This window comes from Oncorhynchus tshawytscha, linkage group LG13 (genome assembly GCF_018296145.1).
Source record: "Oncorhynchus tshawytscha isolate Ot180627B linkage group LG13, Otsh_v2.0, whole genome shotgun sequence".
Taxonomy (NCBI): Eukaryota; Metazoa; Chordata; class Actinopteri; order Salmoniformes; family Salmonidae; genus Oncorhynchus; species Oncorhynchus tshawytscha.
The window spans coordinates 17,356,965-17,375,690 of NC_056441.1; the positions used below are offsets into that span (position 1 = coordinate 17,356,965).

At 43.9% G+C, this 18,726-nt stretch overlaps 1 protein-coding gene and 1 pseudogene across 1 annotated transcript; one reads left to right on the top strand and one right to left on the bottom strand.

The window, feature by feature from the left end:
• Nucleotides 1–227: 227 nt before the first annotated feature.
• LOC112265813 lies at nucleotides 228–1,702 on the top strand (annotated as a pseudogene).
• On the bottom strand, nucleotides 1,690–15,939 carry LOC112264396 (polypeptide N-acetylgalactosaminyltransferase 15). The gene is made up of 10 exons (XM_024440978.2): nucleotides 14,668–15,939; nucleotides 14,270–14,436; nucleotides 11,999–12,203; nucleotides 11,405–11,566; nucleotides 11,152–11,269; nucleotides 3,792–3,986; nucleotides 3,029–3,160; nucleotides 2,787–2,888; nucleotides 2,523–2,666; nucleotides 1,690–2,348 (listed from the first exon to the last, which is right to left on the bottom strand). Exons 1-10 carry the CDS (start codon nucleotides 15,195–15,197, stop codon nucleotides 2,148–2,150), a joined length of 1,956 nt encoding a protein of 651 aa, XP_024296746.1. The 5' UTR covers nucleotides 15,198–15,939; the 3' UTR covers nucleotides 1,690–2,147.
• Nucleotides 15,940–18,726: the final 2,787 nt, after the last annotated feature.

An 18,726-nucleotide genomic window follows, 5' to 3' on the forward strand; every position in this document is an offset into this window, starting at 1 on the left:
CTTGAAAGGAAGGAAATGGGTGACCGACCTTTCCAAACGTTCCTGGCTGGAGAAGAAAAAGCACATAAAATAACATCAAACATATTCCACCCAACCGACCAGGTGTAGCAAGACATAGAGGAGTCCTGTGGTGATACTAACAAGATTATCTAATGTAAGAAGAGTTAGTAATCGTTCCCAACATGTGACAGTTCGTAACTAGACAAGGGCAATTAGATTGTCGGTTTATGCTGACTGTGGTTTCTTCATCTTTCTAATCTATAAAGTGGTGGTTAAGATTATTCTCAGACTGAGAGAAAAGTATGTTTGGTGAAGGATGAGACGGTTGCCAGAAGGGATGAAGACAACAATCTAGGTCGGACATACTGTTCATACATAGTCTAGTTGCAACATTGCAGTTTAAATGGTTGATGAATTACTGAAGATTTTAATTTGATATCAACAGGGATTATTTATTTATTATGTTCTCTTTCTCTGTCCCTCGTTCCACCTCTATCCCTCTACCTCAGTCTCTTCTCTGAAGTTCTTACCTTGTCCACACTGCACCATCTCCTTCACTGACTGTTACTTCCTGGACAACCACATCAAGACCAAACACCAGAAGCAGTACCTGGCCATGTTGAAAAGCCATGTCTCAAAGAGTAAAACAGTACACGCCCTCACAAACAGATGTTCCCACTGTAGCTGTATATTCCACACCCCATGACAGCTAGACATCCACACATGCCAGGCCCACCCCTCTGCCCTTCCTCAGAAACCTGCCCGTCCCCCCAGCGTTCCGGGGAAAGTCCACCTATGCCTGCAGATTTTCCAATCTGGGCACCCTGCTGAAGCACTGCAAGAATTTGCACAAAAGGGCAGTTTTTGCACCAATGGAACCAACGGTTTCTCCGACTGTGGGAAAAGCTTTGAGAATTGCTGGGGACTGGGGCCTTACCTGTGTCATGAACCAGAGGGCTCTAAACCTAAGGACACTAAGCCTGTGGTCTGTCTGGGAGTCTGGGGAAATCATCAGTACTCCTATGAGCCTGGACATTCACATATTCATCCACACTGGAGAGAAGCCTTATAAATGCAAGGAGTGTGGCAAGTGCTTCTCAGAGAACAGCAGTTACCGTTGTCACTTGTTAATCCACTCGGGACTCAAGCCGTTGAAATACCGGTACTACGGGAAGGCTTTCAAACAGAAGTCGCTCCACTGGACTCACCTGTCTGTTCACACTGGTGAGAGGAAGTTCTCCTGCTCCCCAATGAGACAAGCAGTAGGCAAGAAGGGCACATCTGACACTTCACCTGTTTTTTAGGCTCTCATACTTGGAAAAAAACATTATCTGACTTCCACAGGTGAGAAACCATACACCTGTAGTGAGTGTGGTAAAAGCTTCACTCAGTCTGGGGATCTGTCTCAACACAAGCTCCTCTGCACTGTGGAAAAGCCATTTGAATTCCTTGAATTCTCCAACCGGTTTAAACACTATGGTCCTCTGACCAGTCACATGAGGAGCCAAACTCATCTTGATATGTACAGAAGATGATTGTATGCTGACTCTCCTGGAAATAAAGGTGGCAATGCCTGTTCTATCAGTCAGCGAATTGATCAGTCTGCCATCTGAATTGTCGGAATTGTGTAGGCCTAGGTTACTTCTGAGCTTGGAGACGTTCATACATTGAAACAGCCACACACCAAAGTATTGACACTTTTGTTAGATATTTTATTCAGGATGAAAAATCTTGATTGTTTGCACTTCTAAATGATTCTAAAGGATTCTGTCACCATTTAAGCCTACATTATAGGCTATTCGCTTAACTAAATCTGGCAATTTCATAATATAGAATATTCCTTTATGTGCAGCATTGTACAAAATCATACAGCTTATTTCCTCTGTGATTTATGGTTTGTTCACACCATAGAACTAGCATTATATGTCCTTAAAACAGAAACCAAATCTAAATGCAGGCAAGATGCTGATTCCACAAGCCATTGCAAAGAATATACAGACATACAGTATAGCCACATCAGCATTGCTATTGAATTTAGCCTTAGACCTCTTGCCCATAGAGACCCACTTATGAAACTGGCTCCTTACAACATGTGCTTTTATTATGTGCCTTTAGGCAATGTACTGTAACTATACTTCAAGTCAGTCTCAGGCCCCTTTAGGGACAACTAGCTGTTCGAAGTGCCACTGTTGCCGGGGCTGATGGGCACAGGGGCGCAGGAACAGACCCTTCTGGGTAGCGTTGCCCCCTCTCTGGTGACCTCCTGTGTCCCTCTGCTGCTTGTCCTCCTCCTCCTTCACAGCTTCCAGACATCTCTGGGTCTGCAAGTGAACCACCTGGCCACTCAGCTGAAGAAAAAAATCTATAAATTATTAATTGTCTGTATTATCATTATATCTGTGTCAAATTACAAATACCTAAATAAGGAACACTTCATACAGCTCTATTATTATTTTTTGCTTATTTATTTTGTACAAGTTTGCAGTTGTCATGTCATGCATGACCTTTGCCCCTTCACTGACCTTGATGACCCTCCACTGTGGTTTGTTGCGTGGTGGCTGATGGGCGGGGCACGGTGTTAGTACCACCCTCTCCCCTTGGGCGTGGAAACACAGCCGTCCCGCTGGCCCCCAGCGCACCTCTCCCATGGAGTTCAGCTCACAGTGCTGAAGAGAGAACAGACAGAGGAGTAAAACTTTAGTCTTCATCACTACATCAGCATCATCATGATCTTCTGATTTAGAATCTGCTCTCACTGTCTCCAATATCATTGTTGTCATGGTTACCTGGTAGCCATTGCCACTGCAGGGTGCTATGTCCATAGTGGCGCCCTGTGCACCCCGTCCTCCAGGGTAATCCGCACAATAGCCAGTGCCAACATTGTACAGCTTCAAACATACAGGCACAATATGTTATATGATACATTCATGTTCAACATACAGCACAAGAATAACACAATATATTAGACAAAGTATAAGGATAATGATATAATAGCTATACAAGTGTGTGTGGGGGGGGTGAGTTCTACCTCCCCTGAGAGTGAAGGTCTGTCCTGGGGTATATAGAGGTCTGGGTAGACATTAGTCAGGAACCAGTGGAAGTTACGACAGCCCAGTCTCTTCTTCAGTCTGACTAGCTCTGTAATGTTAGGACTCTCAGACTGCACAGGGAACAGGACACACACATTCATTTGAGATCAATGCCAGAAGCAGACATGCGCAAACACACACACACACACACACACACACTGATTGTACAAAACATTAGGAACACCTGCTCTTTCCATGACAGACTGACCAGGTAAATCCAGGTGAAAGCTATAATCCCTTATTGATGTCACCTGTTAAATCCACTTCAATCAGTGTAGATAAAGGGGAGGAGACAGGTTAAAGGATTTTTAAGCCTTGAGACTTGGATGTGTGTGTGTCATTCAGAGGGTGAATAGGCAAGACAACATTTAAGTGCCTTTGAACAGGGTATGGTAGTAGGTTCCAGGTGCACCTGATCGGGTCAAGAACTGCAACGCTGATGGGTTTTTCACGCTCAACAGTTTCCTGTGTGTCAAGAATGGTCCACAACCCAAAGGACTTTCAGACAGCTTGACACAACTATGGGAAGTATTGAAGTCAATATGAGCCAACATCCCTGTAGTCCATGCCCTGAGAGCAAAAACTCAACTCAATATTAAGAAGGTGATCCTAATGATTTGCACACACAGGACACATACACGCCTATAGATATAAATGCACGCACACACACACACGTGCACACACCACATACACACACCCTACCTGCCTGATGAAGTGAGCTAATGTATCTCTCTTATAGTAGATCTTCCTGAAGGCATCCAGCCAGGTGTCAGCGATGCGTATCTTGTTCCTCTGGAGGATGTCCTGGTCAGCGAGGGTATAGGGCTGGTGATGGCGCCCCAGGTGAGCCACTCTGGAGCAGGGGACCACCTCCATGGAGCCCCCACACAACCACACCTGGACCGGGACAAACAGACAGACAGAGACAGGGGAGATGCCATCACCTTTTTTGTTGGAATATGACTTCACCAAGATGAGCAGCCCAATCTACAGAAGCCTTGTAGAATCATCCGCACATCTAAGCTCCACAGACGCAGACAGGTGTGTCTCCACTCAGACTCCATTACTTTTGCTACATTGTCAAAATGTCTTTCAAATGAAGATGTATGTTTGAATCTTTAATTGCTAGGATCACAAAAGCTTCACATTCACTGACACCTGTCTGCAAATACACTATCAACCAACAGTACACTGTGATCCTATTCCTCTTTATTTCCCAGGGTCTCCGTTTGCTCATCATTCCAAACCAATTAAACATTCCATGATGGATATAAAAATTCCATAACGGCACCCTATTCACTAGTGCACTACTTTCGACCAGGGCCCATATGTAACATGCTACATAATCCTGCTAGTGAGACATTCCATCATCAATCAGCCCTTTGCATTCCATATATAACCTCCCCCCCCTTTACCCTGATGGACAGCTCCTTACACCCCCTACAAAGAAGTCACATTTGAAAATTCCTAATTAGACACTTTAGGGCTCTATTTTTATTGTTTTTATTTAACCTTTTTTTAACAAGTCAGTTAAGTACAAATTCTTATTTACAATGACGGCCTACCCCGTATGAAGCTGGGCCAATTGTGCGCCACCCTATTCAATCCCCATTGCGGAAGTTCAGCTGTACAGAGTGATTGAAATTTAAAGGCAATGTTTCCCACAATAGTGGAGACTGTATTCTCGGTAAATGCTGCATATGTCAGCTCAATCGAAAATGACCTTATATTTCTATCGCGGGACCTGTAATGCTTCACTAAACATCCATTGAATTAGTATACTTAGAATTGTAATTCGAATTTTCGCTGAGCACTATTTTTTTTCTCCATCACTCACAGCCAAAGATATTAACATTTCATATTCATCCAATGTCTGGCATGTTTTTGGATGGCGTGATGATGTCTTCACTGCATAGAGCTGTTCTCCATGGGCACTGAGTGCTTGTGCGAATATGAAGTTGGTCCGTATGCAACCCAGATATAGACGGTCCGTGAATCGGCAAATGTTAGTGGATTACGTTGACAACAACGGTCGGATATCTTGGACGAAGTCTCTAGTTCTTATTATACCTCTGGTCATAACCATAACCAAGGTGGATTTTTAAAAATCCACCTTTCCAGAAACATGTCTCTCACCGTTGCCGCTTGCTATAGACCACCTTCTGTGCCCAGCTGTGCTCTGTACACCATATCTGAATTGATTGCCCCCCATCTATCTTCAGATCTCGTGCTATTAGGTGACCTAAACTGGGGCATGCTTAACACCCCGGCCATCCTACAATCTAAACTCGATACCTCCAATCTCACATAAATTATCAATGAACCTACCAGTTACAACCACAAATCCGTAAACACGGGCACCCTCATAGATATCATCCTAACCAACCTGCCCTCCAAATACACCTCTGCTGTCTTCACCCAGGATCTCAGCGATCACTGCCTCATTGCCTGCGTCCGTAATGGGTCTGCGGTCAAACGACCACCCCTCATCACTGTCATACGCTCCCTAAAACACTTCAGCGAGCAGGCCTTTCTAATCGACCTGGCCCGGGTATCCTGGAAGGATATTGACCTCATTCCGTCAGTAGAGGATGCCTGGTTATTCTTTTAAAAGTGCTTTCCTCACCATCATAAATAAACATGCCCCATTCCAAAAAAGTACAACCAGGATCAGATATAGCCCTTGGTTCACCTGACTGCCCTTGACCAGCACAAAAACATCCTGTGCCGTACTGCATTAGCATCGAATAGAAGTTAGGAACCAATATACACAGGCAGTTAGGAAAGCAAAGGCTAGCTATTTCAAACAGAAATTTGCATCCTGTATCACAAACTCCAAAAAGTTCTGGGACACTGTAAAGTCCATGCAGAATAAGAGCACCTCCTCCCAGATACCCACAGCACTGAGGCTAGGAAACACTGTCACCACCAATAAATCCACGATAATTGAGAATTTCAATAAGCATTTTTCTACAGCTGGCCACCCCTACCCTGGTCAACAGCCCTGCACCCCCCCACAGCAACTTGCCCAAGCCTCCCCATTTCTCCTTCACCAAAATCCAGATAGCTGATGTTCTGAAAGAGCTGCAAAATCTGGACCCATACAAATCAGCGGGGCTAGACAATCTGGACCCTCTCTTTCTAAAATTAGCAGCCGAAATTGTTGCAACCCCTATTACTAGCCTGTTGAACCTCTCTTTCCTATTGTCTGAGATCCCCAAAGATTGGAAAGCTGCCGCGGTCAACCCCCTCTTTTTTTGTAACAGTATTTTTATTGGAATTTCACAATTTTCACCCATATTAAGAGATACAACAGAGACAAAGCACACAGAACAAAAACAAGAAAAACAGCACCCACTTACACATATCTACGTGCATATATATACACATACCTACACACACATACATATACCCATGCATATACACACACATACGCATACATACACGCACGCACACACACACACATATACACACCTATACATACGTACACCATTTTCCTCTTCCCGCTCTGTGCTTCTCTCACCCCATCACCATCATTGCGTCTCTCAATACATACATTTTAAACAAACTTACAAACAGAAATTAAACAAAAAAGCTCAGTTTAAACCAAGAGGTTAGGTTCCACACATGGAACGTACAGTGTAGTTCTGAAATACATAGATCCCCGCCATTCTAAGAGAATCCTTGCAGCATAATACCTCAGGTTCTAGGTAATTTAGATAAGGTTCCCATACTTTGTAGAACTGGTCTGTTTTAGAATGCAATGTACATGTCAGATATTCCAGAGGCACCCATTCAAATAGTATCTTATGCCAATCTTTAATAGAAGGAACCTTATCACTAATCCACTGTAAAAGGATGTTTTTCCTCGCTGCGAAGGTAAGGATGTTGTAAAGCCTCCTTTTACCGACAGAAGTAACATGCCTACTAGGGAGACCTAACAGTAAAGAAACTGGGTCCAATTCTAGATCAACCCCTAGGATCTTTTCAATTTCTTGCAGAACACCAGACCAGTATCTTTGTATTTTGGTACATGACCATAAACAATGTGTTAGGGTGCCTGTATCAGTTTTGCATTTAAGACACTGAGGGGAAGAGGAAGTGGGGCTAAAAGCATGTCTGCGATTTGGGGATATATGCAATCTGTGTATTATTCTTAATTGGATTGCTCTAGTACGGTTACATATGCAAAAACAATATCTATATCTCCAAATGTCCTCCCACATATCTTCGTCAATAGTAACAGACAATTCTTTCTCCCACACTTGTTTCACCCTCTGTGTGTTGACAGCAGAAAAGGACCTTAAAGTATCATAAAACAGACTTACAGACATTTTCCTTTGTGGGAAAAAAGCATTCTTTCAATGACAGACACATCAGGGTTACCAATTAAGGTGGTGCTCTTCAGAATATAATGTCTTACTTGTAGGAAGCGGAAAAAGTCCTGCTTTGGGAGTCGATATTTCTCGACCATCTGCTCAAATGACAACAAAATCTTATCAGCAAATAAGTCATTTAGCCTGCGTATGCCCTTATTAAGCCATAAGTTAAAGCCAGCATCCAGCAATCCTGGACTGAAATCTGGGTTGTTAAGAATTGGGGTAAGAGCAGAGGTTAGTTTGGACCTTCCCAGGAAGCGTTGAACTGACCTCCATACTTTGAGTGTGTTAAGTGTAACGGGATTATTGCAGTGATCTTCTACAGACTTGAAACTTCTGAAAAATAAAAGATCCTGTAAGGGGTATTTTGAAAGAGAAGTCTCAATGTCTAACCAAATAGAGGAGTCATCATTTGTGATCCAGTCAGAAATATAACAAAGGTGGGCACACCATTGATAGAACCTGATATTGGGCAGGTCCAAGCCGCCCATAGAACTTGGCAGCTGCAATATTGCCATCTTAAGTCTTGGCTTGCGTTTACTCCATATAAAGGAACTTAGCCATCCATTTACATCCTTTATTACCTTATTGGAGAGTAATACTGGGATCATTTTGATTGGGTAAAGTAGTCTAGGTAAAATGTTAATTTTCAAGAGGGATATTCTACCCAACCAAGAAATCGGGAGAGAGTTCCAGCGCCCCAGATCCTGTCTTATTGTATAAAACAAGGGAACAAAATTGGCTTTGTACATTAGCTGGAATTTAGGAGTTACAAATATACCCAGATACATGAACCCTGAGGGAGACCATTTAAAAGGGAAGGGGGGAGAAGTATTAGGTACAGAGTGTAGGCTACCAAGTGGCATAGCCTCTGACTTAGTAAGGTTAATCTTGTAGCCTGAGAATTCGCTGAATGATTCAATAATATTAATAAGAGATGTAATTGAAGTCTCGGGACTAGAGATGAATATCAGGCTTATTTTATCAGGCTTATCAAGCTTATTTTATGGCGAACATCACCAATGAGCAGCCCCTGTATAGCAGGCATTACCCTGATGGCCTCGGCCAGTGGTTCCATAACGAGTGCAAAGAGGAGGGGGGATAAAGGACAGCCCTGTCTGGTACCTCTGTGTATAGAGAAGCTATTTGACCGTAGGCCATTAGTAAGGACAGCAGCCTGAGGATCATCATATAAAACTTTCACCCATTTTATAAAGTTGTCCCCCAGACCAAATTTATTTAGAGCAAATAATAGGTAAGACCACTCCACACGATCAAATGCTTTCTCAGCATCTAGGGAGAGCACAAGACCATCCACAGCACTTTGTTGGTAGGCTTGAATTACATTAAGAAGCCACCTGACGTTGTTGCATGACTTACGGCCCCTAATGAAGCCAGTTTGGTCTCCTTTCACAATTAGTGGCAGTGAGTCCTCTAATCTTGTGGCTAGAATTTTAGAAAGCAATTTCCTATCCACATTCAGAAGGGAAATTGGTCTGTACGAGGAACAAGACTCTGGACATTTTCCCTTTTTGAGAATAAGTGAAATGTTGGCTTCTCTCAGCGTTTGAGGGAGTTGGTCATTTGAAAATGAGTGGTTAAACATATCACGCAATGGCTCAAGGATCAGGCCATGAAACTCTGTATAGAACTCACTACAAAACCCGTCTGGTCCTGGGGCCTTACCATTTTGCAGATTCTTAATTGCGAACATTATCTCTTCCTTGGTAATAGGGGCATTAAGGAGGGACCTCTGCTCTTTGGAGATAGTAGGGAGCTCAATCTTACAAAAGAAGTTCTCCATTAATTTGGGTGCATCCTTTGGCAGTTCTGAGGCATAAAGGTTTGTATAAAATTTCTTAAATGAGTCACTTATCAATTTATTTTCATATAAATGATTACCATCAGAATCAGTAATAGTAGCAATTGACTGAGTCAGCCCTCTTTTTAGCTAGGTATGCCAAGTACTTTCCTGGCTTATCGCCATGTTCATATAGCTTTTGCCTGACAAATCTCATTTTCTTTTCAGCGTCCTGTGTTAGGAGAGAGTCTAACGTTGATCTAATGACTGATATTTCCTTTAATAGGGCAGGAGTGGGCGTTTTAATGTAGTCCTTCTCTTTAGTTCCTAATTCACCCTCTAACATTTTTTGCTTTTCCCGCTTTTTCCGTCTCTTAGTGGCTATGTACGACATAATCAGACCCCTGGCATACGCTTTACAGGTTTCCCAAAGGAGCGAGGGGTTATCTGTTGATTGAGAGTTAATAGAGAAAAATGCTTTAAACTCTGTTATAAAATATGATGTGAATGTATGGTCTTTAAGAATGGTTGTGTTCAACCTCCAATGTCTTGACCGATTGAATGCCCCGTTGAGTTTTATGTCCAGGATCACCTCAGCATGATCAGATATGAGTATGCTTCCTATCCTAGCGGATAAAACAGACTGCAAAGACGTCTTGGGCATAAAAAAATAATCTATTCTAGTCTGACATCCATGAGGTGCAGAGAAAAAGAACTCTCTGTTGGAGTGATGAAAAGCTCTCCAGACATCCTCATACCCCAGATCATCACAAATAACTTTAAGTGACTTAGCTTGAGGAGAGAGTGAAGCTATACCACTGGGAAACCTATCAATAAGGGGGTTCAACAAGCAGTTAAAATCTCCTCCAACCACTGCAGTGTCCGAGTTTAATTCTGAAAAGTCTAGAAATGCCTTAGTGAGGAAATCAGGGGGGTGAGCAGGGGGGGAAGTAAATATTCATTATGGAAATGTTCTGCCCTTGTAAAGTACCATTAATTTTAACGAAGCGACCAAATTTATCTTTCACACAATTCAAGACCTTAAGTGGTAAGTTCTTTTTCACCAGAATTGCTACACCTCTACTTCTGGATGTAAATGATGAGAAAAACACTTGACCAAACCCTCCTTGTTGTAATTTCAGGTGCTCCTTATCATCCAAATGAGTTTCTTGCAACAGGGCAATATCAATATTTTCTTATTTTAAACTTTTGTTATTGACCAAATACTTATTTTCCACCATAATTTGCAAATAAATTCATTAAAAATCCTACAATGTGATTTTCTGGATTTTTTTCTTCTCATTTTGTCTGTCAAAGTTGAAGTGTACCTATGATAAATTACAGGCCTCTCTCATGTTTTTAAGTGGGAGAACTTGCACAATTGATGGCTGACTAAATACTTTTTTGCCCCACAGTATGTACATGAATGTATAGTTAACTTGACTATTCATATATGATAAACAGAGAGTAGCAGCAGCGTAAAAAGAGTGGTCGGGGGGCACACAATGCAAATAGTCCAGGTAGCCATTTGATTACCTGTTCAGGAGTCTTATGGATTGGGGGTAAAAACTGTTGAAGCCTTTTTGTCCTAAACTTGGCACTCCGGTAACGCTTGCCATGCAGTAGTAGAGAGAACAGTCTATGACTGGAGTGTCTGGGGTCTTTGACAATTTTTAGGGCCTTCCTCTGACACCACCTGGTGTAGAGGTCCTTTTTCTATTGTGTTATTGACTGTATGTTTGTTTATTTCATGTGTAACTCTGTGTTTGTGTCGCACTGCTTTGCTTTATCTTGGCCAGGTCGCACTTGTAAATGAGAACTTGTTCTCAACTAGCCTACCTGGTTAAATAAAGGTGAAATTAAATAAATAACCTCCCTTTACCCTGATGGACAACTCCATCTGCTCCGCACCCCAGAACAGCATGCCTGGATCATAACCTCCCACGCTCTGGAAGAAGTGTCTGTCAATTGCTAAGACCACACCCACCAACGCCGGACTCCTATAGGACAATGAAAGGAGAGGAAATATCAAAAGATTAGACAGGGATAGGTACTACTAGGGGTCCATTTTGAGCTGGACATGTCTGTAAACTCTGTATTTGACTGTAGTATTCCAGAGGTCAGACTATATTTACTGGACAGGCTCCACTGGTGAATCCTGGTTTTCCTGTTGGGACAGGGTTTCCCAGTTGAAGTCCAGTCTCCAGTCAAACACTCCCCTGTGTGGCCACTGGGTGGCGTTGTACTGGAACGTCTGCCAGTCTATCACGTCTATGATGGGGGACACCACTCTGGTCCTGGAGATGGGAGGAGATAGACACGGGGCACAGAGGAAACTCATATAACTTCTAGAACTAGATTAGAAACATTTTCTCGCAATGAAGATTAAAAACCTAAGATTTTATTACATGGATGTAAATCTGCAGACAGATTATTGGTTGATAACCTATAATTTCATAAAACATCACAGAAGAAGAGCAGGGATTCAGGAAGGGAATTAAGAGGTTTGAGGGAGAGAGAGAGAGATGGAGTAGTGCCAGGCAGCAATATAAGGACCCTGTTTAATCAACTAGTCTAAATGGCTGCTACCCTGCTGGATACAGCTCAGCAAGTAAACTACCATGGTCCGGAGGCAATTAAGGATTAGATATAATACACAGAGACAGATTCACACAAACACAGACATACATTGTGCCATTTTGTGTGTGTGTGTGTGTTTATGTGTGTACCTGTCCTGTGCCACTCGCTCCAATAGTGGTTCCAACCAGCCCCTGTGGCACTCGCAGTGTGAGTCCATGAAGACCAGTACCTCCCCCACAGCTCTGGCTGCACCCAGAGAGCGACACCCTGCCACGCCCAGACGCCACGTGCTGCGGACCAGACGCACCCCTTCCAGCAGCAACACATACTCACTCAGCACACTCTTCAGGTGACCTACAGATAGGTGAGGTAGGGTCAGGTGACCTACAGATAGGTGAGGTAGGGTCAGGTGACCTACAGATAGGTGAGGTAGGGTCAGATGACCTACAGATAGGTGAGGTAGGGTCAGGTGACCTACAGATAGGTGAGGTAGGGTCAGATGACCTACAGATAGGTGAGGTAGGGTCAGGTGACCTACAGATAGGTGAGGTAGGGTCAGGTGACCTACAGATAGGGGAGGCACGGTCAGGTGACCTTCATATAGGTGAGACAGGGTCAGGTGACCTTCATATAGGGGAGGCACGGTCAGGTGACCTACAGATAGGGGAGGCACGGTCAGGTGACCTACAGATAGGTGAGGTAGGGTCAGGTGACCTACAGATAGGTGAGGTAGGGTCAGGTGACCTACAGATAGGTGAGGTATGGTCAGGTGACCTACAGATAGGTGAGACAGGGTCAGGGTCAGACACACACAGTATCAGTCAAAAGTTTGGACACACCTACTCATTCCAGGGTTTTTCTTTATTCTTACTATTATCTACATTGTAGAATAATAGTGAAGACATCAAAACTATGAAATAACACATATGGAATCATATAGTAACCAAAAAGGTGTTAAACAAATCAAAACAATATTTCTTTAACCTTCTTTATACTTCAAAGTAGTCATTTTCCTGTTGAAAAACAAATGATAGTCCCACTAACGCAAACCAGATGGGATGGTGTATTGCTGCAGAATGCTGTTGTAGCCATGCTGGTTAATTAAGTGTGCCTTGAATTCTAAATAAATCACTGACAGTGTCACCAGCAAAGCACCCCCACACCATCACACCTCCTCCTCCATGCTTCATGGTGGGAACCACACATGCAGAAATCATCCGCTCACCTACCATGCGTCTCAACAAGACACGGCAGTTGGAACCAAAAATCTCAAATTTGGACTCATCAAACCAAAGGACAGATTTCCACTGGTCTAATGTCCATTGCTCGTCTTTCTTGGCCCAAGCAAGTCTCTTCTTCTTATTGGTGTCCTTTAGTAGTGGTTTCTTTGCAACAATTTGACCATGAAGGCCTGATTCATGCAGTCTCCTCTGAACAGTTGATTTTGAGATGTGTCTGTGAACTCTGTGAAGCATTTATTTAGGCTGCAATTTCTGAGGCTGGTAACTCTAGCGAACTTATCCTTTGCAGAAGAGGTAACTCTGGGTCTTCCTTTCCTGTGGCGGTCCTCATGAGAACCAGTTTCATCATAGCGCTTAATGTTTTTTGTGACTGCACTTCTTGACATTTTCCAGATTGAATGACCTTCATGTCTTAAAGTAATGATAGACTGTTGTTTGTCTTTACTTATTTGAGCTGTTCTTGCTATAATATGGACTTGGTCTTTTACCAAATAGGGCTATCTTCTGTATACTACCCCTAACTTGTCACAACACAACTGATTGGCTCAAATACATTAAGGAAAGAAATTCCACAAATTAACATTTAACAAGGCACGTGTTAATTGAAATGCATTCCAGGTGACTACCTCATGAAGCTGGTTGAGAGAATGCCAAGAGTGTGCAAAGCTATCATCAAGGAAAAGGTTGGCTACTTTGAAGAATCTCAAATATAAAATATATTTGGATTTGTTTAACACTTTTTTGGTTACTACATGATTCCATATGTGTTGTTTCATAGTTTTGATGTCTTCACTATTATTCTACAATGTAGAAAATAGTCAATATAAAGAAAAACCCTTGAATGAGTAGTGGTGTCCAAACTTTTGACTGGTACTGTATGCCCAATTCCAAATGAACCCCAGGGATGGATGTGTACAGTAATAACATGGGCATAGCACAACTCGGATTATAGGTGGAAGTTTGGTCATATTACTAAGACCTATCCTTTCAGACAAGTGCAAACGGGTTTGGGACACTTGGGGGCTAGGGGTCTATTCAGAATCTGCACTATAAAATAGTTGAATATGGTGGGAATAGAGTGAACAAGTTTCGTCTGATATGCAGTGATGTTGTAGTGGTACTTTAGACTAATTAGATACAACTCGTGCCAATTGTTTGAGTACTGTCTTCTACACGCACCATGCTGACTGAGGTCGTCCACGAGCAGGACCTCGCGCAGGTACTCCTTGGGCGCAGTGTCGAGCACGCTGTGCACAGTGCGGAGGAGCGTGGACCAAGCCTCGTCATGGAAACATATCACCACGCTCGCGGACGGCAGCGACTCACTGTAACGCTCAACGAGGCACCTGTCAAAGCATTCCCATTGATTGACAGGGGTATAGACGCACCAGTAATTACGCACGAACCCATTAGCTTTACTAAACAATATACCATATTTCGTAGTTAGTGAGATCTTGAAATTAGACTACATATTTGTCATTGATAGCTCTTGTCGAGTCTATCTAGTTATTTTAGATACGTTGTTGAAGAGCCCTTTTTGGCGTGGTGCGCTCCTTGGGAACATGCAGGACACTTACGAAGGATGGCGAGCCTCGGGCAATCTGCGATGCAGTGAGATCCGTTCGCTCACCAGCTCGTTGAAGCCGTATTTCTGCAGAGCAGACTTCTCCATGTCCCTTTCTAGCCCCTCCAGCTTCAGCCGCACCGGTCTCCCCATATTCCCGTGCGTCGGTAGCACCGGCACCGCTGATTCCTTCTTGGCGCTTGATATAACCATCCGGTAATTCCCCTTCCTCGGCGGCGGAGCTGGGTTCCTCACCTGGGTTGAGGGCACGAAGAGAAGCTGGTCCTCCTGCAGGGAGCTCAGCGGCGCGAGACCGAGATTATGCTCCTGTTTGAGACGGTCCCAGGAATCCACGATCACCTCCAGGTCCGGTGGACCAGAGAGCCGCTGGAAGGGACGGCGGGGCGAGTTGGGCGGTGTCTGGGTCTGATCCCGAAAGACCAGGTCCATGAGGGCCAGCGTGGCCACGGATAGAGCGAGGATAAGTAACCAGAGACAGAGCATCACCCGGCGGCATGGTCTGGGTCTGCTCCAAAGCCGCATAGTGAGCGGGAGAGAGAGAGGAGAGCGACGGGTTCACATAGAGAAGTCAGGGCTGAATCTTATTTCCCTCATCAAATTTGACTGGGGACAACATGGTCAGATGCTGCACATTTTGGCTACAACTTTTTAACCATAACGTTTTAGGCTTGCAATGGATAGTCCGTATTCATGACCAAATGGAATTACGCATAGATGTTGTTCTTTAGTTTTTGTCCATAATTCTTCCACGGTGTCCTTCCAAAGAACTGCAGCTCTGAACACGTTAGCGCTTCGTTTCACCTCCGACAAATGTGGTTTCCAGTTATGTCCCTTGTTCCATGATACTCATTGCTGTTGGAGTGAAGTGCGTAAAATATGTCCTTCCACCGCGCCCCTGTGGTCCTAACGCGAGATTTAACCCCTGCAAGAATAGCGGATTTGAAGGCCACACCTGTTCAAACACCTTGCTTGCTCTATCACCGTAATGACTAACTGACAATAACAGTTTAGGAAATCAATATCCAGGCCTATAGCCCTATAAGTGAATAGAAAATATAGGCAAAGAACAAAAACACATTAAATCATTCAAATATGGCTAAAATTCTATATATCTGTCATAAGAAAATATTTTGCCATCATTATATCTGATGTCAACTTCTAAAAGAAGGGGCAACATAAACGGAGAACAGACTGTCATCAACATAGGCCTCGATTCAATTCTTAGTTCTGATGACCTGAGCTACAGCGTGATAGAAATGTCAAGTATTCCGGCGTTCGGAGACGACATTCATACTGTATATGTCTGCTATATCGCGCTACGGAGCTGATTTCCACTGCTACGGAGCTGATTTCCAGCGCTACGGATTGAATCGAGCCCATAGTTTATTTGTGTATGCGAGTACTGCGCCCCTCCTCGCTGCGAGCTCGAGGCAGCATCACTCCCCGGTCAGACATCAGAGTTATTCCCCGGGCCAGCTGGCCAACAGCCTCGCGGTCCCATGACTGGCTGTTTGACTGTGATGCCAGCGGCTGCAGACTCGATCTCTCCAGTTTTCACATTGATTCTTGGCAGCCACTGTGGCTGTTTTCTTCCCCACTGTTGGAAACAGGGTGCCTGGCTCCACACCGCCCAAAGTCTCCTCTTCCCTCCCTTTGTAGACTTTTAGTTTCATCATATTTTATAGAAGAACCATGCAGCCTACTGTAATGCTACAGTGTGAAGGTGCATTTGGAGAAGTGTTGAAATGGGCCACAGTGTGCTGATAACAGGACAACAATAGAAAAGGGTCTACATAGTCATGTCTGTCTCTATCTTGACTCTCTGTATGTGTCTCTACTTATGTCATCTCTCTGTCTTGGAATGCCTGTCTGTTAGTGTTGGGTAGTATTGACAGAGTTAGTTCTGTCTTGGCATGCCTGTCTGTTACTGTTGGGCAGTGTTGACAGAATTAGTTCGGTCTTTGCATGTGTCTGTAGGTGTTGGGTACTGTTGACAGTTAGTTCAGTCTTTAGCATTAGTTTTCTCTGTAATTACATTGGGTGGTAGGATCTGTGTGTCCCCCTCAGGATGAAAGCACTGTGTCCACCTCTAAAGGCTCCCCCTGGTCAGGATGACAGGGCAGAGACATCAGTCTCCCCAAGGCCCCTGGGTAATGATGGAGTCCACAGGGCTCTGGTGGCTCAAGGGTGAAGTCTTCCCTAGGATCAGCTTTCCCTCCCCAAATCCTAACATGAACTATTTGTGGGAATAATTAAAAACCCATCCAAGATCAGCATCTAAGAGAAACGTCACCCTATACCTGATTACACAGGAGGACATACCTGGAGAGAGAGAAGCAGAGAAAGAGATAGAGTGAAGGAGAGGATGAAAAGGAAAGAGAGGGAAGGGAGAGAAGGGGAGAGAGGTGAAGAGAGCGTAGAGTAAGGGAGAGAGAAAGACAGACTAAGTGACAAAGAGGGGGCGAGAGGTAAGAGGATCTACAAGGAAAATAAAAGAGGAGAATGTGAGAAAGAGGACAGAGAGACCTTTCAGTCGAACTGTTAAAAATCAGCACAGAAGTTGTACAGAATGTATTTAGTCCCTCCCCCTACTGCCAATTGACATGGCACAGAACAGGTTGTTGACCCCTTGACCTTTAGTTGATCTAATAAGATCTAAATGGAACTCACAAGTCATTCACCCAATTAAAGAACCATACATTTCCATCTGCACACAGAAGAACGTTTCCGTATGATGCACCCTCCTGCCAAAAGAGAAACATCTAAATTCCCAGACCAGCACACAAACAGACATACAAGGATGTAGACTCTGCACACTCAAACGCACGCTAGCGCACACACACAGAGAGCTCGACCCACGCATCCTCCTCAGGAATGTTCCTGCATTCCTTCCCCCTCTAGAAGCCATGCAGTGCTGTAAGTAGGAAGAGGGCAAGTGCTTGTAACCAACAGCCCTTAACACACATACGTGAACTCATGCACAATTAAAAATCTAACTTTATTTGTCACATGCGCCAGAATATAACAAGTGTAGACCTTACCGTGAAATGCTTACTTACAAGCCCTTAACCAACAGTGCAGTTCAAGAAAAGTTAAGAAAATATTTACCAAATAAACTAAAGTAAAAAATAAAAAGTAACACAATAACATAACAGTAACAAGGCAATATAAAGGGGGTACCGTTACCGAGTCAGTGTGCGGGGGTACAGTTTAGTTGAGGTCATTTGTACATGTAGGTAGGGGTGAAGTGACTATGCATACATAATAAACAGCAAGTAGCAGCATTGTACAATACAAATGGGTGGGGGTGGTGGCGGGGTCATTATAACAGTCCCGTGGCCATTTGATTCATTGTTCAGCAGTCTTATGGCTTGGGGGTAGAAGCTGTTAAGGAGCCTTTTGGTCCCAGACTTGGCGCTCCGGTCCTGCTTGCCGTGTGGTAGCAGAGGAAACAGTGTATGACCTGGGTGACTGGAGTCTCTGACAATTGTATGGGCTTTTCTCTGACACCGCCTATTATATAGGTGCTGGATTGCAGGAAGCTTGGCCCGAGTGATGTACTGGGCCGTACGCACTACCCTCTGTAGTGCCTTATGGTCAGATGCCAAGCAGTTGCCATACCAGGTGGTGATGCAACCAGTCAGGATGATCTCAATGGTGCAGCTGTAGAAGTTTTTACACCATACACACTTAAACATGTACACACACACACTCTGAAAACACACACACACCGAAAACACACTCACGGTCCAGGGTCATGACATGGCTAGACACACTCACTTCCCCACTACACCCAACAAGGGTGTGACCTGTTCTTCTCAACTCTGGGTACTCAGTGTACTCTTCACAGTAGTCAATGTTAGTATCCTCTGTTTGTACAGATGTGATTAATGGTGTTGGTTTTGGGTGATATTCAGGGTACCATGCCTGGATTGCTGGTCTGAAAACATTCCTTTTGTTTTTGCAGTCAGTGACGTGTAGAGTCTGGACTCTTGTTATGTCTGGATTGACTGGCGCTCACTGAGACGGAATAGTGATGCACTCTGCTGGA